The sequence below is a fragment of the Miniopterus schreibersii genome, assembly GCF_964146895.1.
Source record: "Miniopterus schreibersii genome assembly, chromosome: 6".
Lineage (NCBI taxonomy): Eukaryota > Metazoa > Chordata > Mammalia > Chiroptera > Miniopteridae > Miniopterus > Miniopterus schreibersii.
This window is the reverse complement of record NC_138107.1, coordinates 87,493,026-87,514,976: the sequence shown is the minus strand read 5'-3', so window position 1 is coordinate 87,514,976 and position 21,951 is coordinate 87,493,026. Positions and strand designations below refer to the sequence as shown.

Below are 21,951 nucleotides of genomic sequence, written 5' to 3'. Positions count from 1 at the left end.
TAAAGTTCACCCACTTACAGTATAAAATTTAATGACTTGTAACACATTCATATTCAGAGTTGCCCAAGCGCCTCTTTCTACTTGTAGACTATTTTCATTACCCCCAAAAGAAAACCCATCCCATAGGCAGCCCCTGCCCACCCCCCACCCCTCAGCCTGGGACAACCACTAGTCTGCTTTTTATAGACGGGCCTGTCTGTGACCGGTTTCTTTCCCTTAGTGTAATGATTTGGAGGTTCGTCCATGTTGTAGTATGTGTCAGTAATCACTCTTTTTTTGTGGCTGAATAATAATATTCCCTTGTGAGGATACGACGCATGTTCTTTATCTGTGCATCGGTTACTAGATGTTGGGGCTGTTACTAACTCTTAGTTGTTACGAATGGTGCTATCATCAGTCGTGTACAAGGTTTAGCATGAATTTTTGTTTTCATTTCTCTTGGGTCATTAATTTCTGGGTCATGTGGTAACTGTTGAACATGTGAGGAGCTAGACAGAGCCCAAAACCTTCCCTGCAGCTAAGGAAGCAGCGGGAGTTTGCAGAGATGTCTTGGACTCTCAAATCCCAGTCCCTTTGCTATTCAGACCTCCATCAAAGTATTTTTGTGTGTGTTTTTAAAATATATCTTTATTGATTTCAGAGAGAGGAAGGAGAGGGAGAGAGAGAGAGAAACACCAATGATGAGAGAGTCATTGATCGGCTGCCTCCTGCACGCCCCCGACTGGGGATCGAGCCCACACCCCGGGCCTGTGCCCTGACCGGGGATCGAACCCCGATCTCCTGGATCCTGGGTCGACGCTCAGCCGCTGAGCCACGCCCGGCCGGGCCATCAAAGTGTTTTTATGGAATCAGTGCAGGAGAACTTGATGTGTGAGATGCAGGAAAGGAATAAAGAAGCAGCCGTCGGAGGAGCTGCCGGTTCCACTCGTGTCGTGGTGATTACACAGGGCTCTGTCACAGGCCCCTCGGGCGGCTGTCCCCGTCTGCCTCGTGTGTCGCTGGATTACTGTGCGCAGCCGTGGCCGGCCCCGTCCTGCCCTGCGGACAATGGAAAATGGTCCCCGGGCGTGTGCCTGCGTCTGAGCAGCCTCAGGGCACTGGCTTTTTGAGGCATTACGTTTCCAGAACGCTCCTCTCTGCCAGAATTTGCTTTCTTAGAAACTAGGAAGCCCCGTGAAGAGCGTTATCTGAAACCAGAAAGCGTCCGCTTTCAGTGATGAATCCATTTCTCATTCTCTGAGTCAGTGTTTACTGGTCTTTGAGAATTAAATTATTGTTGGGCTGAAGCTTAGATCAGGGATTAGAGGAGTGAGTCTCCCGGCAGTAAGCCACTGGCTAAACTCTGCGTTTTTTTCCACGGGAAGAGCCAGTTGCAGTGTCCCCGAGGCCTTGTCAGCAAGTCTGCTTCCATGCCTGAAACTGTAGCAGGAAGAATGGAGCAGGGAAGGATTTTTCAGTACATGTCTTGGATACAGCTGGTTAAGTATTTGGAAATAAATCCTTTCTGATCCTCCTGGACCATCACTGCCAAAAATAAATGTCAGGTGGATTACATAACTAAAAATGAAATTAATTATGGAAAAACTGGATGAAATAAGTGAATGTATACCGGTTTTCTGCGGCACAAGAAGGGTAGAACAAAGACCTTCCTAAGCCTAAACTTTATAAAAGAAACCACAGTTCTTCATAATAATTCAAAACTCTAATAAGCTAAACATAAAAGTAAACCAAATGCAAAAATTGGTCGCTCTAAATGCACAGGAAAGGTGCTGTCCTATTTAATATATGAAGAGCTCATGAAAATCAATGGCAAGAGAGAGGGGAAGATAGATAAAAAGATAAGTATTTTTATAGATAAATGAACAACAAATAGATACTTATAGACAGATAAAAGCTAAGAGGAAAAGATAAGGGAAAAGCCGTGAATGTTTAAAAATATCCAGCTTCACTTATCACCCCAAAAATGCAAATTAAAACAATGAGACGCAACTTTTAAACATGTGAAGAGTGACTCTGGTTTTTGTTTTATTAACTGAGAATTCTTATTGCTGACAAACCTGATGAGATGGGTGTTTCTGCCTATTGCTGTAAGAACTTAAAGAGCGACAGACCTTAGGAAAGCAATTTGGTGACATTTACCAGATCCCTTAAAATGTCTGTTCCTTGAACCTAGAAATCCCGTATCTGGGAATTTATGCTAAAGAAATAACCCAAAACTCAGAAAGGAAAGGAAAGCTTTTTGCCTCAGATTGTTACTCCTTGCATTATTTATTATTGAAAAGGCAAAACAACAACAAAAGCCTAAATAGACTACAATGAGGTAAAAATATAGTAATTATGGTATGTCCAGTATAACTACTGGAATATTTATATTGTGATATAGACATTGAAAATGACCTCATTAAAGGTTAAGGAAAGGACACATGACATTGATTTAACGTAAGATCTCAACTATATCTAAAAATAAAAGCCTCTGCAATGGCTTTTCTGGCAAAGAAAAAAAAAAAAAAGGCCATGCATTCGCCAAAAACCAAGAGAAAATAACCCAAAATGTTAGTGGCTGTTACAGATACTAGCAGTTCTACATTTTAGGACTTTACAACTTTTATATAATGAACATGAAATACTGTTATTATAATGGGGGGAAATTGCCTTTAAAAAAAAACCTCTGACTTACACGGTGAGTATCGTTTCCTCTACTTCTACCAAAACTGTATTTTAATAGAAGATTCTTTGTTTAAAAGAAGAAAAAAAAGTTAACTCAGTTCCCCAACCAGTATCCGAGCTGCCCTGCTGGGGTTTCAGTAGGTCATTTGCTTTCATTTTGGTTATTTCTCGTCGGCCTGATGCAGTGCCTCCTGCAGCTTCAGGGGTGCTGGAAGGGGCCCCGGTGCCCCGTGACGCCCCGCCACGGGCTCCCAGAGCGGCCGTGTGGCTTGTCTGCGTGGCTGTTGCGGGGAGCGGCCGTGTGGCTTGTCTGCGTGGCTGTTGCGGGGAGCGAAGAGCGTTCTGTCCTCGGCTCCGTCCTTAGCGCAGCGAGAGCAAAGCCCGGGCCTTGCCGTCACTCTTATAGATGGTTGTTGGCGACTCAGAGTTGCTGGTGTGGAAATGAAAAGCGCATGAGGTCATCTAGAGACTCCGACGGAATCAGCGCCCCCTGAGCGCCTGTCCCGTAGGAAGCGGAGGGCGCAGGGGCTCGGCGGGGGCTGGGAAACATTACTCAGGAGGCGCTTTTCTTTAGCGGGCGTGGTGCTCATCCGGGTCAAACAGCGGCTCTAAGTCCCCGCGCGTGCTTTCAGGAGCCCGATGCAATGGTGGGAATAAAGCTGCAGCGATAAATACGGATCAGGGAATTTTTAACTTAGCGGGTGAACGGGTAGCTTCGTGGACAGACAGTGGATGAACAGTTACCGAGGAACTGGGGAATGCTCGCATGGATCCAAGGATGCCTGTCCTGTCCTTGAGTCTGCTTCACAGAAACTGAAACATTGTTGCCCTGACCAAGCACTGAAACACTGTTGCCCTGACCAAGCACTGAAACATTGTTGCCCTGACCAAGCACTGAAACATTGTTGCCCTGACCAAGCACCCACTCTTCCTGAGCACTGTGATCAAAGCAGAAAAGAGGGCGGGAGACCGCTGCTGTTATTAATGAAACTTTTCGAGGAACAGCCAGCCCACATGACCCCGAAAGCATCCTTCATCTCCGAGTACTCCAGTGTTCTGTGGTCATATTTCAGACCTCTCGAGAAACAAGGATACTGTAAGTCAACTTATTTTGGGCACTCACAGCCAGCAATTCTGTCTTCAATAAATGATTCATGCCAAGAAAGCATTTAAGTGCATCTGTTTTCTAATAAGTCTCTCTTCGGGTCCATTATTCACGAAGCAAGTTGGGGAAATTGCCTGGGCCCATTGGCATCCTTTTATGAAAATCAAAGAAATAAAAGATTTAAAATCTAGCCGTATTGATCTCCCTACTTCCCTGCACTCCTTACCAGGAAATAAGGGTTGGCAACAGCAGGGCCTCAGAGCTCAAGGGCCAAAGCTGCTTAACAAACAGGGAGGAGGGTAGAGAGGGACCCGCCGAAGAGAAGGGAGCCCGGCTGCTGGGCCTGGGGCCCGGGGCACAGGGGGAAGGTGAGCTGCTGCTGCTTGGCCACGTTTGCTCCTCGCAGCAGACCCGCCCTCACGGGCCACGGCTCGCGGTGAGCCCCGCGGGCCACGGGGAGTGGGCACAGTGCCGCCTCCACGCCCTGTCCCTGGTAAGTACCCAGGGTGTTGATGCCATGTGAGTGTCCATGAATTAGAGCGCTGGGGTTGAGGGCATGCGGGTAAGTGGCCCCATTTCCCATTTTCTGAGCCCTAAAATTGCAGTGGTTACAGATGCCTCAGCATCTGCCCAGCAGAGCCCGTGCACACCCCTTGCCCCTCTGAGCCTCTACCACCTCCGTGGGGGCGGGTCAGCTGCCAGGGGCTCCTACTGACAGATGAGAGGCTGAGATTTCTAGAGGCCCAGTGTCCAAGCTGATAGGGACACATAGATGGTCGAAGTCAAGCCCAGACCGCCGACCCGGAGCCGGGTCTTCCCTCCGCAGTTGTTTCGTTGACCACTAGTAGAATTATGATCTCTCGGTTCCCAAGGCGGGCCTTATGTGCAAAGTAGGCTCCCTATCGACTGACCCGCCCCGCCCCCGCCTGTGTCTGCACCGGAAGCCCTCCCAGCCCTGGTGGCTTCGTTACACGGCCTTTGAGCTTTGTTTACTATCACTCCTGGGCTGGATGAGAAAGCCTTTCCCTGGTGCTCAAGGCTCAGAGATGGCAAGTTACCTGCCCAAGGTCACACAGTTACTAGCTGGGGAGTTGGACCTAGGGTCTGCCTGCAGCGTCAGCACCGGGCTTTGTCACGGCCCATGTGGGAAGGAAAGAAGTGGGTGCTGTGGTAGAACCACAGTCCTGCCCACGTTGCCCTGGTAACGGTTAGGAGATGGTTTATATACTGACTAAAGTGCTCTTTTTTGTTTTTGGAGCCGGCTGGCGAGGCGTCTACCTCACACCTGCTTCTATCGACCCAGAGCTGGTCTCAGGCCACTTTCCCCCTTGTTGGACCTTCAGGGACAGTGGTCCCTTCATCTTCCTTGGCTTCCATGTATTTCCAACCTTCAAAGGTACATCGGAGCTTAGGGCCACCGCCACGTGGTAACAACAATGGTGACAGAGATCAAAGCAACAGTCTTGATTCAAATCCACCCTGCCTTCCGCCACATTTGAAAGGAATATATGCATGTAAAGTGGAAATGTGATGCTTTCCCATTTGCGAGGTTAATATTTCTTAGAGCATTTCAGTTTTTGGTTCCATGGTATTGGGTTTTTACCAGGACTTAAAACATTTTGGAAACTTCCGTGGCTTGACCATAACTTAAAAACTGATTTCCACTGAGTATCTTGTAAAATGGTTCACACCTTTGTGGTTGGTGGAAATGCAGCCAGCCATGGGCTCCCCGAGAGGACACACACTGGGGCAGGAGCTCGCTGCTCCCCGGGACCCCGGGGCCGTGGGAGACCTGGGTGGGATTTGGAGAGGCTGGGTAGTCTTGCCCTGAAGGAGGGCATGGCGGGGGCCTCTGTAGGACCCATTGGAAGAAGGACAGTGGATCGGGAACTCGTGGTCACCCCAACAGTCAGGAATGATACTGAATGGACCCATGAAGTGATAAATGAAGACCAAGTTCATGCGAAGTCCGGCTAACTGGGCACCCTGTTCGACAAACAGCGTAACAGCGGTCAAGTGAAGGAGCTTGAGTTTCAGATGTTTACTCGCTCCTTGACCTTTGCCTGTTACCTTGTCTAACTAGACCTTAGTTTCCCCATCTGTAAAATGGGGTTAACGATACGTCCCATGGTGGGTTTTTGTGGCAGGTCGTGAGCTAACGTATGTAAATCTTTCAGTTTCCTGGTCCTGCTGCCCCGAGTATTATTCAGAACACCTGGTGTTTAACTCGACATGTTTTAATCTTGTAGATAGTAAAGCCTACAGAGGCCTTAGAGAAAACACCTCGTATAATTTCCTCCCATCTTTGCTTTTTCTCAAGGCAGAAAAAGTCGTCCAGGTTGTCCATCTGCATTTGCCTCTGAGTCTTGGTTTCCTTGGATTGGACTTAAGCCCTTTAGAATTTGGCTTTGTCTTATAAACTGCTCAGAACCAACTATCACATGTAAACTTAGGCTCCTCAGTTTTCAGGAGACTTAAGTCTTCCTCATCCTAAAATTAGACTTTGGAGCGAAACTAGGGGTTATTTATTAGAGCGGTAATGAAAAGGTTGAGCCTAATTTAAGGCTCCTTTGGAGTTTGGTTTGTGTTAATGGACTTCATGTACTGTACAGGGATGTGGGACAAAGGGCTGCTCCATAAAATTTTAAAATCAGCCTATTTTATATAGGCTTCTGCCAAACCATTAGACGGTAATGATTTTTTAATTAGGGAATATCTAGTTAGAGATGGTGCCAGAGACAGTTAAGTGAGGTCTACGAACACTGTCTCTCCCGGTTTGTTTTCAGCCTTGGGCCATTGTAACTTCCAGAAACCGAAGACCAAGATGTGTCCTCGATTGTCAGGGCTAAGTGCTCCGTAGCTGCCTCAGGCTTGCTCAAGTTTTCCCTGCCTTTGGCTGCCTTTGCCGAGGAAAGAAATTCCAAACCTCATGGAAGGCTCAAAGAGTTTATTAGAGCCAAGGGCCTGGGGGCTAGTCCCAGGAGAAAAATCTCCAGGGGTTGAGAAAATGCTCAGGAGGAGGGCAGTTTTGCAGTTTTTTATACATTAGACTCAAAGGAGAAGACACGAGGAGGGTTGGGTGAAGCCCACTGGTGGCAGGTTAAGGAGGCCGAAGGAAGTAAAGTGGGCGTCTCTAGGCCTGGGTAAGATATATCGGAGAGATACATTCTCCTACCTTGGTGGGTGCAGGGTAGTTGACATTCGCCCCCATAGTTTCTAGAGGGATGCGACAAAGATGACCGTGAGCAATGCGACAAAGATGACCGTGAGCAATGCTGAGGTGGTCTCGCCAGAGGTAGTTCTGACATTTGAAGTATGTCACTGTAGACGCAGGAAAACAATGAACAGGCCTCGCTCCAGGCAGAGGTTCGTCCATCATAAAGGCCTTAGGATGCGACTTCCCTCCATAGCTTGCTGGGTTAGGGTTTATTTTTATGATGAAAACATCTCGTGTGGTTACCTTTGGTTATTGAGCTTGTCAGGCTTGCCAGGGGAGCCCCCTTTTGTTCACACACTCTTGGATGTTTTTGCTAAATTCACTCAACCTAATGTGGAACCTCAGATGTGAAAGTTCCCCAACCAAGACACCACCTGTCTGGTCACCTGGACCCACCTCCTGGCGGTTCCTTTCGTCTGGAGGCGCCGCCATCCCTGAGCCATCTCTGCCCTACGGACCAGCAGAACCGGTCTGGAGACAAAGTTCCCCACCCAGCCCCCCGCGCGTCGCTGCTTTCTGCCCATCCCCGCACGGGTTTTATTTTCTTCACCTGGTTACAGCCTCACATACTTGAGATCCTTCCCTGGAGATGGGAGCTGAGGGAGACATTGCAGCTGGATCCCCTAAGTCCCTCTTGAAGAAAACCCCGTGGAAATAACAGCGGGAAAGCCTTGCTGGGAGGGCGTCCGGGTCCTGTGGGAATCAGGGAGGGTTCGACTTGCAGGGACCTTGGAGCTCACCGACCTGAGGGTGGAGATGCTGCCGTGGGGTGGTCAGCAAGCCCAGATTCAGGTTGGCTGACTACCTCAGCACCTGTGTGCGTGTGCATGTGAGCGTGTGTGTGCGTGTGTGTGTGTGCATGTGTATGTGTGCGTGCATGTGTATGTGTATGTGCGTGTGCATGTGTATGTGTGCGTGCATGTGTATGTGTGCGTGCATGTGTGTGTGTGCATGTGTATGTGTGTGTGCGTGTGTATGTGTGTTCGTGCATGTGTGTGAGTGTGTGCATGTGTATGTGTGAGTGTGTGCATGTGTATGTGAGTGTGTGCATGTGTATGTGTGTGCGTGCATGTGTGAGAGTGTGTGCATGTGTATGTGTGAGTGTGTGCATGTGTATGTGTGTGCGTGCATGTGTATGTGTGCGTGCATGTGTGTGTGTGCGTGCATGTGTGTGTGAGTGTATACACAGGGATAGCTGCTGTTAGCATGGGGTAAGGCGGGGGTGCACGGGGGCCTCCGGCCAGGTTGCCTGCACGTTTCAGAATTCCTCCTGCCTGTCCTGACGGGCGCATCACCACCTTTCTGCTCACTTGCCAACTCTGAGTCCTCAGCAGTTTGCAGGCAGCACTCTCTCCCTCAGGGACCCGCAGGTGTCTCCCCTTCGTCACATACGCTCCCTCACCTGAGCCCCTGACCGCAAAGGAGGCTGGGAATGGTCTGTGCAGGCCCGTGACCAGGTCGGGGAAGGTCTCATTCTCACTGCAGGAAAGAAAAATAAAACACAAAGTCAAAGAATAAATCACCGTATTTCACCCACCAGAAGGAGCCACTGTCAGTAGGTAGCTAGAGTACAGAAGTGGGTGTAGGTGGGAACCATGTAAGCGCCCGCGCTGTTGTTTACGGTTCCGAGTCCTGCTTCTTTGCTGATTCTCTCACTGGTGTATTCTCATGCCCTTCAGAGGTCTAGCCAGCTGGTGTAACGCTCTTGTCACCAGGGCCATTCAGTGTCCCCTGTGTGCAGTCCCTGGGCCTCTCCCGTCCTTGTAGGAACAACTTGCTTTTACCTCCAAATGGTGCGTAGGGAGGCTGCTCCCCTGACTGAGGAGCCTCCTGCAACATTAGTGACAACTACCTGTTTTTTTCAAGCAGCTATGAACCAATTTAACGTAGACACATAACTAACAAGGTGCCCTGGCCTGGCAGAGACTTTGTCAAGTGATTAGTTAAATTCGAAATCTACTGAACTATATCAGTAGCCTGGAAAATCAAGGTCATTTGTAGACAATTACTTTGAATCTAGTGACGATTCCTAGTGACAGTTGCTTTTTGTCTGTGTTTAAAATGCTGGTTCCATAATTCTCAGGGGATGTCTGTTAAGACTCTTCCTTTTGAAAAAGCCAAGTAATATGTCCAAATTGGGTTTTCTGGCATTTTTACTGTACTCTCTGATCCGAAGAGAGTGTGTGCAGAACCAAGCCAGCCAGGGCCTGCCCGTGAGCCCTCTAGGGCTTGTCTGTGACTCCTCCTTAAATGTCACCAGTTCACCGTGGTTCTAACAGGGGTGCTACCAGAGCACGACGGCCCTTGGTCTTTTGCAAGGAAAATAAAAAACAACTTACCCTTTCCTCATTCCTGCTACTGACTGGAAGCCGAGGAGGCTGCACTCGATCCCTGCACTCCCGGTGCCAGCCCAGCACCGCAAAGGATTTGCTGAATTCTTTACAAACCCCAGGCCCCAGAAACCCAGCGGAGAATCACGTCTCTTCTGGCCAGGTTGTCGGGCAGCTTTCAGGCTGGTGCGGGGACCGCGAATAAAGGTCATGGATACTCAACAACGCACTGTGACGGCTCCCCGCTGCGCGCCGAGGTGCATCCGTCTGTTGACATGGCTCCTAACAGCCACGTGCGTGGGGTATGAGCTTCCCACCTGCCCCTTAGGGAGAGACGGGGTGTGGCACCGGGCGTGCTGGCAGGAGGTTGGCAGCCTGGACGTCTGGGAAGGGCATGGCCTGGGAGGCAGAGGCGTGCTGCTCCAGCCCTGCGGAGGGAGCCCTGCCTCGCACCCGGAGCTCCGGGGAAGGGACGTCTCAGCCGAGATGAGCCCACTTCTGAGAAATCAGGCCGAAGGATACTTACCATTTCCTTCCTGTGGGAAACTGTGGAAATCGGGCAGGAGTGCCGCGAACCTTCCAGGTCAGCCGGGTGTAAATGCTTTCAAAGAGCGCGCTTTGCGACTGTTCACAGGCCCCAGCCCTTCCTCCAAACCAGCCCAGGTGGCCCAGAGGCGGGTCCCGTTTCCCCACCTGCCAGTGGTTTGCGATTGTGAATTTCACTGAGGCTGCCCCGGTTTTTGCCCTCGAGGTCATTTCTGGGCTGCTCTGTGGAGGGGAGGTTGGAGCCCAAGGGGAGCCCCCACCTCACACCCCAGAAGCCCAGCAGCCCAGACGGCTGCAGGGGAAGGAGCTCAGATTTACGACCGAGTCCTGCCGGCCGGTGTGGCTCGGTGGTCAAGCATCGTCCCAGGCACCAAGAAATCAATGGTTCGATTCCCCATCAGGGCACATGCCCAGGTTTCCGGCTCAATCTGCAGCAGGATCGATGTTCCTACCTCTCCCTCTCCCTTCCTCTTTCTAAAATCAATAAAAACATGTTTTTTTTAAAAGACTGAGTCTTAAGACCAGCCGCACTGTGGCGACCTCAGGCAAGTCTCCCGGCCTATGGGTCATCCCAGTTTATTACTCTGAAAAATGGGAAAAAAACAGTACTCATCCCGCGGGATTCGTGTGAGGTTTAAAATATGGTAACGCGTGAAATGATCATACAGTGTTTTCGGTGCTATCGGTAAAGATTGTGGCCAAGGCCGGGGTCTCTCAGCTGTGACTGTTGGAAGTTCGTCCTAAAGGCTGAGCTCTTCGGGCCGCTCTGCACCGATGCTGCGCTGGCAGGAGGCCAGTCGGGGGCGCTCCCCTCAGCTCCCTCTTTCTCCGTGGAGTTCTCCGGCCCCCGCCTTTCCGCTTTCCCCCGGGGGCCTGTTTGCCAAACCATCAAGCCATCAAGCCACTGCCTGTTCCATTTGGGGGTCGGGGAGACTGGTCACAGGATTGGGTGGGGTTGCTGTGTGTGCTTGGAGTTTCGGGTTTTAGAGCCGGGGTGTGGGGGGGGCACACGTGCAGGGTGTGGTGCAGGGTTCTTGCTTTGTAGTTGGTTATTTTTGTTTACTGATATCTCAGCATTCATCCCTCGTCTCCCTTCATTAAATCATTCCACAAGTACTGCTTTTTAAAAATGGAGCTCCAGCCCGGCTGGGCGTGGCTCAGGGGATGAGCGTCGACCTAGGATCCAGGCCATCGGGGTTCGATTCCCGGTCAGGGCACCTGCCCGGGTTGTGGGCTCGATCAATGACTCTCTCATCATTGATGTTCCTATCTCTCTCTCCCTCTCCTTTCCTCTCTCTGAAATCAATAAATATATATTTAAAAAATAAATAAATAAATAAATAAATAAAAATGGAGCTCCAGCCCTGGCCGGTGTGGCTCAGTTGGCCCGTGCACCAAAAGGTTGCCAGTTTGATTCCCAGTCAGGGCACGTGCCAGGGTTGCAGGCTCAGTCCCTGGTGGGGGGTTTGCAGGAGGCCGCTGATTGATGTTCTGCTCTCACATCAATGTTTCTCTCTCCCTCCCCTTCTCTCTCTAAACATCAATAAAAAAATATTTTTTTAAAAAGATATTTTTAAAAAATATATTAGTTCCAGCTGTGTGCCAATGAGCGTTCCCAGTGCTGGGGAGACCCCGATGACCCCCCAGATAACCGTGTGCCCTGGATTGCTGAGAGCCCTGGGAGGAGGGTGAACGATTGAGGCTACCAGGTGATACGCTAGTGTAGGGGCCTTGGGAGGTGGAGGCCACCCGGGCTCACCCCAGAGTCTCACCCAGAGCAGGCTTGAGGTCAGGAGGGTCCTGCCAGAAGGAGTGGTGTTTGAGCTGAGATCTGGGGGGTGAGATGAGCGGCAGGAGTTGAGGGGTGCTGATGGGGGTGGTCTTCAGGCAGAGATGGCAGCTGGAGGGACGACCCAGAAATGTGGACACTGCGGTGAGGTCCCGCACTGGAGAGAGGAGCTGGCAAAGTGGGGAGCAGGGGCCTCTTCTCGGTGGGGAGCTGTGGGACCCGGGCCAAGTTGCTTAACCTCTCAGGCTCAGGTCCCCCCTTGGGGTGTTAGGACGACTAAAGGGACTGTCATTTTTGAAGGGCTGATGTGCCCAACACTAGGTAGGCACTAAATTTGCTAAATTAGAAGAAATCAACTAACACACAATGAGTTTCATCTCCAGAGTCTAGTGTTTTTTTAAGAGTTTTTTCCCTGACTATGAAAGCACGTGTTGTTTTTCTAACGTTTAACGCTGGGTTGTGTTTTAGACGAGTTCCCGGGTCCGGACCTTTCTTCCACCTGGAAGAGCCTCCTGCGGGGCTTCGCGGCTCCGGGTGAAAGCGCCGCCACCATGGACCTCATGGGGCTGCTGAAGTCGCAGTTCCTGTGCCACCTCGTCTTCTGCTACGTGTTCATCGCCTCGGGGCTCATCGTCAACGCCATTCAGCTCCTCTCGCTCGCGCTCTGGCCCATTAACAAGCAGCTGTTCCGGAAGCTCAACTGCCGCCTGTCCTACTGCGTGTCCAGCCGTAAGCCCCCGGTCCCCTGCGTCCTCGCGGCGGGCGGCCGTCCGGGCCGGGCCGGGCTCCGGGCTCCGGGGCTCTGCTTCTGTGTGTTTGGTTTGGGTCTGAAGGGTCTATTTTGTTCTCTTAATATATTGGTTTTTGAGTGAGGGATGCCAACAGCACAGAATTCAGCAGGCACAGAGGGTAGATATGAAGAGTAAATATGCAGTCAGGCGTTTCCTCCTCAGAAGGCAGAGGTGTCCATAACCTCTTAGTTGTCCCTACAGAAAAGCATATACAGGGTGTCCCCAAAACACGTACACACACTTCAACAGCTGAGAGCTCAGCTGATGTTTCCTTTTTTTCAGCCAGACTAAGCTTTGAATGAAGGAAATTCATCCAAAAATGCTACTGAGAGTTTGAAAACTCAGTCAAAGCACAAACACTGCCTTTATAATTATTCAAAGTGTGTATATATTTTGGGGGGACACCCTATATGTAGAACTATATATGGGGCTTGCGTGTGTACCTGGATGCAGGCGAGCGTCTGGCATGTCTAGATGCACAATGCAAACGCATATTAGAAAAACTAAATGGCATTTTAATATTTTGTACTCTTTCTTGCTTTTCTTTAGCTTTTGATTTTGAAATAATCGTACGGATTCGCATGCAGTTGTAAGATATGATGCAGAAAGATCCCGTATGCCCTTCAGCCAGTTTCCCCCAATGGTAGTGTCTTGGATACCACAGTATAATATCATAATATCCCAACAAGAAAGTTAGCGTTGACACAAGCCACCAACCATATTCAGATTCCCCCCTTTCCGTATACATTCGTGGGTCTGTGTGTGTGTGTCTGATTATACTGGACTGTTTAAACATGACTAATTCAAGTGGCCTGAATTTAAAAAATGAAAAAAGACGAATCAGAATAATGGGCTGTGTAGCCATGAGTTTCATTGGTGACTGGCCTTGAACCCTCCCCTGTTCTCAACGGTAGAACATGCATGCCCGTTGGCAGTTACATACATGGGCGTGGAGGTATTTGAAAGTATGAGCTCTTTCAAAGGAAGCAGTTTTAAAATCTCAGCCACCTGAGGTTATGCCCAGAGCCCAAAATTATTGCCATCACTCTGAAACCCTTTAAATGAAGCGACCGAATTTTATTCTGAATCAGAACAATACAAGCTGTGGACAGTTGTCCAAATGGATTAGTATGAACCCAATCTTGTTATTTGTTTAAACCTCAAAATACTCACTTGTGAGGGGAAACAGATAATAGAAATATCCCTATTCTTGATTTCTGTCACCAGCTCGGAGCTTGCAAATATGTCTGCTACTATTTCTGATATGGTTTGAGTGCTGGACCTGCTCTGTCTTATATTAGAGTATTTTATATAAATATGTCTCGAAATGTTAATAAGATCATAAGGCCAAATTTTACTTGCAAAACAATATGTTTAATCCGTGTGCCTGTGGCCTGCTGGGTGCAATCACCCATTTGATGCAATAGTGTGATGCCAGGTCCTTGCCATGCGTTTGTCTCTGACACTGGCCTCTGGTGTGTGGGTGTCTACCGTAGTGCAGAGAAGGGACAGCCTGTCGGGGCGGGGAGAGGCGTCCGGATGGCCTGATCCCGAGTCCTAGCTGGAGAAGAGTTTGCGTAATCAAGGGAAGAGGGCAGCTGTCCCTTACCCTGTCATTTCGAATGTCTTTTCATACTCTGGCCGTAGGTGTCTGCTTAAACAAAGGTAAATCCAACAAAGCAGTGCTGCTTTCACTCTTCACTGAAACCCGCATTTATGTTGCGTGCACACTCCTGGGAAGACTCCCAGACCTGCCAGCCGGCACTTTGACATGATCTGTATTTTCTTTTTTAAATTTATCTTTATTGTTGAGAGTATTACAGGTGTCCCTTTCCCCTCCCCCGCAATTAACCCCCTCCATTTCTCTCCCATCCCGTCCCCAGGCCTTCACTCCGTTATTAACTGTGTCCATGGGTTCTGCATATATGCATATAACTTCTTTGGTTAATCTCTTCCCACCCTCCACCCTCCTCTCTTTCCTCTGAAATATGATCGTCTGTTTCATGCCTCAATGTCTCTGGATCTATTCAGTTCGTCAGATTCTTTTGTTCATTAGCTTCTTCTTAAAGAAGACCCTTCAACATTTCCTGTAGTGCTGGTCTGGTGGTGATGAACTCCATTAGCTTTTTTCTTATCTGTGAAGCTCTTTATCTGACCTTCAATTCTAAATGATAGCTTTGCTGGGTAGAGCAATCGTGGTTGTAGTTCCATGTTTTTCACCACTTTGAATATTTCTTGCCACTCCCTTCTGGCCTGCAAGGTTTCTGCTGAGAAATCAGCTGACAGTCGTATGGGTGCTCCCTTGTAGGTAACTAATTGCTTTTCTCTTGCTGCTTTTAAGATTCTCTCTTTGTCTTTAACCTTCGGCATTTTAATTTTATGATGTGTCTCGCTGTGGGCCTCTCTGGGTTCCTCTTGTTTGGGACCCTCTGTGCTTCCTGGACTTGTAAGTCTATTTCTTTCCCCAGGTAGGGGAAGTTTTCTGTAATTATTTTTCAAATAGGTTTTCAATTTCTTGGTCTCTTTCTTCCCCTTCTGGCACCCCAATAATACGAATGTTGGGCCTCTTGAAGTTGTCCCAGAGGCTCCTTATGCTATCTTCATATTTCTGGATTTTTTCTTTTTGCTCTTCTGGTTGGGTGTTTTTTATTTCCTCATGTTCCAAATTGCTGATTTGATTCTCAGCGTCCTCTACTTTACTGTTGATTCCCTGTAAATTATTCTTCATTTCAGTCCTTGTAGCCTTCATTTCAAATTGGTACTTTATTATGTCGTCGATTTTCTCAGCTGTTTTCATAATAATATGCTTAAACATCCTTATAAACAAAATTCTGAACTCTCTATCTGTTACCTTGCTTGGATCTATTTCATTTAGTTCCTCTTCTAGAGATTTCTTCTGTTCTTTGTGACATGTTTCTTTGCCTCCACGTTTTGGCTGTTTCTAGGTGTTTGTTTCTATGTATTAGGTAGAGCTGCTCTGTATCCTAGAATTTGTAGAGTGTCTTTGTGCAGTAGGTGTCCTGTAGGGTCCAGTGGCTCAGCCTCCCCAGTCACCTGAGCTGGGCCTTCTAGGTGCTCCCCTGTGTGGGCTGTGTGCTCTTACCTGTTGTAGTTGAGCCTTTGTTGCTGTTGGTGTCCCTGGGAAGAAATGACCCCCAGGCCAGTCAGCTGTGAGGACCAGCTGCAACTACAGCCAAAGAGCTGCTGTGCTGGAGACACCCCTATGGAGCAGGATTTACTTCAGTGGACCTTTGCGTTCACCAAGTGCGCCCCTTGAGTGTGTCACTCGTGGATGTGGTAGGGTTGTAATCCAGGGTGGTGGAGTCTGACCACCACGTGCATTGTCTCTGGGACCTCCAGGGAGGTGCAAAGTCAGCTTGTGCCAGTGCCTTGCCCAGGGCCCCCCAGCATGAGCTATTCAGCAAACCGTAGTTGGCTGCTCCTTGTGCTGGGCTTGGAGGTGCCCAGGAGAGGCCAAGCTATGAGCCAGTGCAGCTGCCGCTAGTGCCAGGCCTGGGGCCGCTTATCAAGCCCTATGGGGCCCGCTGCTGCTTGTTTGAGAGAATTTAGGAAAGTCCTAAGCATGAGGCTCTGGAGGCCACTTGCACAGAAAAGCCCCTGGAAATGGCCCGGATGAGCTGCAGGTGGGGAGGGGCGGGGCCTCCGGGAATCACGGGGCGGGGCCAAGGGTGAGTCAGGTGCTGGAGATTCAAATATGGCACCTGCCTGCTGGCTGTGTGCGGGGAGGACGCGCCAAAGGAGCCATGGCCTCCGCCAGCCCTTCTGCCCGGGAGGAAGCCGCCCCTCCGCCTCTCGCCCGGATCTCAGGCAGGTTAGTTCCCCCCGAGTGTCCCGGGTCCTTTCCGGCTGCTGCCCAGCGCTGGGCTCAGAGGGAGCGTCCGAGTGAGTCCATGCCGGGCCCTTGAGAGGAGCTGCTGGGGCTCCCGCAGCCTCCGCGACCCTCAGCGACAGTCCCCGCTGGGTTCACAGCCCGGAGTTGTGGGGACGTCTCTTCCCGGGCCTGAGCCCTGGGCGGGGGGCCTGCTGGGGGGCTGGGACCCCTGCTCCTCCGGGAAGCCCCCGCCGCCCGGGGGTTTACTCCGCGGCACCGGGTGTGGGCCCTGGGCCGCGGCGGCGTCTCCCCTCCTACCCTCTCGGTGCTGCTTCACGTCCCTGGCTGTGGGGCTTCTGTCAGCCGGGTCTCAGGAGGCCCTGCGTGAGGGTGGCTCTGGGTTTTAGTTGTGGTTTTGATGCGGTTGCGGGAGGCGCCGCCAGCTTGTTTCTCTCCGATCTGTGTTTTCACTGTCACGACCCCTCCCAGATTTCAAACACATGGTTAAAAAGTGGGCTCCGCAGCTCTGGACGTTGTTGCCGAGTGGTTAGAGCGTCGGCCCACGCACAGAAGGGTCTCAGGTTTGATCCCGCATCTGGGTTGCAGGTTCGATCCCCGGCCTGGTCGAGGTTTGTTCCACAAGGCAACCAATCAATGTGTCTCTCTCACACGGATGTTTCTCTCTCTCTTCCCCCCCCACTCTCTCTAAAAATCAATGGAAAAAATACCCTCGGGTGGGGATTAACCAAGGAAAAACCTGGGATTCTGATTTGGAGTCGAGACGTAAGAGGCAGCACTTTAGGCGGGAGCTCCTGAGAGGGCTGTGCTTGGCTTTGAGTAGGCGGCAGAGACGCGCCAGGTCTGGCGGGATCCTGGCAGTAATCTTCTGGAGGCACTCTAGCCGACGTGCTAGATGGGTAACAAGTTCTGAAAACAAGGTGTATTTTTATCCATCACAAATTAATTAAATTACTAGTCGTTCCAAATGAAACTCAAGAACGAACTCTCCAAGACTCGTGGCATTTCCCCCACAGTGAAGGGCCCGCAGTCTCATTTTACCGAAGGTGCAGGAGCAGGTCCATCAGGGGCACCCACCCAGGCACATCCCCTGTGCCTCCTGCCCCGAGGGAGGCTCCCGGGCCCTGGGCTGAGCAGAGCAGCGCGACTCTCGCCACCTGAGGAGGGAAGGGGGCGGCCGCCCTCTCCCGAGGAGCTGGCCTGGCTCCTGAAGGGAGCCCTGGGCGAGGGGAAGTGGTGCGTCCGGGACTGGATCGCGGCTCCTCCCTGAGCTGAGCCCGGCAGCCTCGGGCGCTCACCCGCCCTGCCCCAGGGTCTCGGGACTGGTACCCAGCAGGCGGCAGGCAGCGGGCAGCTCTCCTCTCCCTCCTTCCGCTCCTCTCTGTAGTTGATGGCTTTCCTTAGACCCGGAGCGACCCACAACAAGGGTGAAAGACAGGCTGGGGGGAGGCTTTGGGGGCCTCGGAGTCAGAGGTGGCGGCCCCTCCCGCCTGCTTCCAGGCGCCGCCTCCCCCAGGTTAAGATGCGCACTCTTCCTGGGTTAATTGTCTGCTGGTGTGTGAATCGCCCTGAGGCTCAGAAATCAGCAGCGTTCATCGTTTGCAACTGATTCTTTTTAAGAACAAAACGGCAGAATCGTTTCCCGCAGGCTCGGTCGGGCATCGCCCTTGGCACCGGCAGAGCCTGACGTCCCTTTTTCTCTCAGCGTCTGCGAAGAGCCTGGTGTTGTAGCAGCAGGTCCAGAGCAGTTGCCAGCCCCGGGGCGTTGAGAACAGAGACCAAATGCGGTTCCCAGCACAACCCGTGGAGCAGAGGCTTTTTTTAGTGAAAGGCAGGAGCTCACACCATGAAAACAACCTGAAAGCATGTCATCTGGGTGGCTTTATTTTATTTTGCTTAGATTTGCAGGCAGGACATGCTCAGGCCGGCTGGCTCAGCACAGGGAGGAGGCGGCTCCGGAGGTGACCTGGGGATAGGCCGGGAGTGGCCTACGGGGATGCAGCGCTCAGGCCTTAGTCACAACCTCCGTGGCCACATGGGGATCCAGTCTTCTGGTCCCCCACTTGCTCTGCTGAGGAGGTCGTGGGGAGGGAGTCCTCGCAGGGGCAGCTAGCTGCCTGTGCCCGCCCCCGGGGTTTTTCACCCGAGTGTCAGCGCGTCCCCCCAGCTCCGCTCGCATCCAGCGTCTTCTCTTCATAACCAGTGTTCCGCTCCCGCCCAGGTCCTAGGGAAGTGATTGTATTTAGAATTCGACTTTTACTTTGCCTCCCTTTTCCACACAAAGCTTGTCACAGAATTAGCCCTTTGTGCCAACACCTTGTTATTTATTTAGGGGGGGAAGTATTGGGATTGCGGCCTGATTACATCAGCGCGATTAGCTCAATCGGGAAGTCCTGTGGCCGCGCGCCTGATAGACCTGGTGATTGGAAGCATCTGAATATCCAGACGGTCTCATCTTACGCAGCTGATTCAGTGAGTGATAGGTGAGGACACTGGGCCTTTTATTTATTTATTTATTTATTTATTTATTATTTTATATATCTTTATTGATTTCAGAGAGAGGAAAGGAGAGGGGCAGAGAGAGATAGAAACATCAATGATGAGAGAGTCATTGATCGAGCCTGCAACCCGGCATGTGCCCTGACCAGGAATCGAACCCCGATTGCCTGGATCCTAGGTAGACGCTCAACTGCTGAGCCACGCCCGGCCGGGCAACACTGGGCCTTTTAAAAGTTTTTAAAAAGAGTAATACAGAGCCCGGCCGGTGTGGCTCAGTTGGTTGAGCATCAACCCATGAACCAAGAGGTCACCAGTTCGATTCCCAGTCAGGGCACATGCCCTGGTTTCTGTCTCGATCCCCAGGAGGCAGCCGATTGACGACTGTCATCATTAATGCTTTTATCTCTCCCTCCCTCTCTCTTCCTCTTTCTCTAAAATCAGTAAAAACATATTTTTTTAAAATAAGAGTAATACAGGTATGGCATAGCATGCCTTGTTTTTGTGAATTATGATCCGTTTATGCTTCTGAAATGTCTGTGTGTAGATACATATGCAAGTAAATGCTTTACTCATGGTAGAACATATATCTGAGATCCTTCACACAAGGAATGACCTTATGAACGAGGGAGCGTAACCGCTCCAAATCTCAAATAGGTTATCAAAGAAACAGCGGATTTAGGAAAACAAGTGTGAAACTGGATTGTCTGAGCCAAGTCTTGCCGTGCACAGGGCGTCTTAGGGTCGATTGGCTTATAAATAAATTAATTCTGAGCCAAGGTGCCCATTTGTTTTTGTAAGCATTACATTTCACCTGTGACTTAAGTTACGGCTTTCAAGTTAGGTTATAAGTTCGACCTGGATGTCTTGTGACTTCTTAAGGCAATTGTGTGTGGTCTTCAAAGCCGGTTGGTGTCCCCAGGAGGTGAACAGGAGGAGCCCTTAGGGTGCAGGAAGAAGACCTCAGAGGTCCTCATTTATGTTTCTTTTATTATGCAGATGGTAAGACAAAAGAAACTTTATCAGATAAAACAAATTAGAAACTTTATCAGATAAAACAAATTTTTATGTGTGCAAAATTTGCATGTGCTAAGGGTGCATATTTTATTTAAACAATCAAAAAACATTTGGGCCCTGGCCAGGTAGCTCAGTTGATTAGAATGTCATCTGATATGCCAAGGTTGTGGGTTCGAGCCCCGGTCAGGGCACATACTGGAATCAACCAATGATGCCTGAAATGGGTGGAACAACAAATCGATGTTTCCCCCCCCTCCCCCTTCCTCTCTCTCTAAAATCAATTTAAAAACAAAACATTTGAAGACCACTGCCTTAGCCTAGGGTTGGGTGTTAGGATACAGGAGATAGAATTTAGATAGCACAGTTTGGAGGAAGGGGAACTGGGTTTCATAGAACCAAGCTCCAAAGCAGAGGGAATTCGAAGGAACCACAAAAAGTATTCCCCTTTTCCTGTGTTAGAGTTTATCCCGGGTCCAGGTGGGACACGAGACGTTTTCAAGCACTGTGAGGTATTCCTTCTCAGGTCCCATCCCAGGGCTCCAGAAAGCGGGAGAGAGTGGATTAAAGGCATTCCCCACCCCCACAGTTTGTTTTGAAGAAGAAAAAATCCTAGAAATGCTTTGGTGTTTTATCAGCATGTTTTAAAATAGCTCCCACCCCACCCTCCCATCTCAGATTCCGTAGCCTCATCTTTGCAGAGCCCAAGTGGGATGGCTTTTCTCTGGCCCCCGATAGCTCCCAGGCAGCTGTTTCCATAGAGTCGACCGGGGTGTCCTGTTTCTAGGGCCATGGAGGGGGCCTGCCCTGGTGCTCCCGTAACAAAACCAAATCTAGAACCTGGAGTCCTGGCTTCCTGGGCTGGCCTGGCCACCGTGGTTGACTGGGGCTCTGTCTTCATTTGTTTTTCCCTCATTTTTGAGGGAAATGAGTTGTAATGTGCTATAAAAGCATCAGGTAGTCTTGGTGTGATCTGCACTTAGCCGAGTGTGGGACAGGCGGCCAAGCACGCCTTACTGGGAGCTCTGGGAACCTGGAAGGGGCGGGGCAGCTGGTGGAGGAGCCTGGGAGGGGCCACCCTGGGGTGGGGGGGGGACACCAGGGCTGTGTCAGTGCTTTAAGGAGAGTACATGGGTAAGGAACTAGATGTATCTCAACCTCAGAAGGAAGGGGCTGGGATCTGGGGAAATCCACCGAAGACGTGCACAGACCCCCAATGGCTGCAGCTCTCCGGGGGCAGCAGAGGCAGATGGCCTCGGGATGTTTGCATTGCAGGAGGAGCTGTTCAGATGTCCTTTAAAATCCTTCCGACATTCAGAGTCCATGTCAGATAGATCCCTGGAGAGGCAGGAACGCAGGGTGTCGCCATCCTGGGTGCTGGCAGGAGTGCGTCAGAGGCTCTCTAATGAGGTGACCCTCAGAGTGTGACTGAACAGCGGGGTTCGTTTCAGAAGGAGAGACTGTAGACTAGATAAAGGAGTGCAGGGCCCAAGGTGTGCTTGTGAACGGAGGGAGAGGCTCACAGGGCTAGATGGGCAGAGGGAGGGAGATAAGTGGTGTGTAAAACAACAGAAGCACAGACTTTGGGAAGGAAAAAGAACGTTTTGAACTGGCCCGGTCAGTGGGAACCAGGTGTTCTGCGCACGGGGGAGGGGCGAGGCGGAGGCTCATCCCTTTAAGACCCTCCCCACACCGGCCTCTGGCTCCCAAGTGGCTGCTGTTTGCCCCAGAGGGACTTGAGGGCCACCCACCTTCCCAGGATGTGTGACTTCTGGCTCTAAAATCAGGGCAGCCCCAGGCACACTGACAGGCTGGTCCCCTTAACATTGGTCCCAGTGCCAACGCCAGGCCTACCCCATTCCCAGAACTAGGGACACGAGCCAGCGTTCACTTTCTGCTCATTGTGGGTGATCTTGGGCCACACATGGTACAGTAACGCATACTCCCGGGTATGAATTTTATACTTAACCACCCCTTTATCATCAGAATTCATCACTTCTCACTTCAGGAGCATCTTGTGACAGACACCTTAATGTGACATGTTAGTTTGCAGTCCTCTGAGCGGACTCCACAGCTAAGCATCCTGTGTTTTGTGAGCGTGGCTTCCGTGTGCCAGCAGTTCTCTTTCAGTGGGAAGAAAGGAGCT

The 21,951-nt window shown here is 50.7% G+C and overlaps 1 protein-coding gene across 1 annotated transcript in view; it reads left to right on the top strand.

The window, feature by feature from the left end:
- Positions 1 to 21,951, top strand: part of AGPAT4 (1-acylglycerol-3-phosphate O-acyltransferase 4) — a 71,628-nt gene that overhangs the window by 14,807 nt on the left and 34,870 nt on the right. The window contains exon 2 of the mRNA XM_081140695.1: positions 12,123 to 12,383. Coding sequence (XP_080996821.1) covers positions 12,206 to 12,383 — 178 coding nt within the window. The 5' untranslated portion in view covers positions 12,123 to 12,205. The remainder of the gene's footprint in view (positions 1 to 12,122; positions 12,384 to 21,951) is intronic.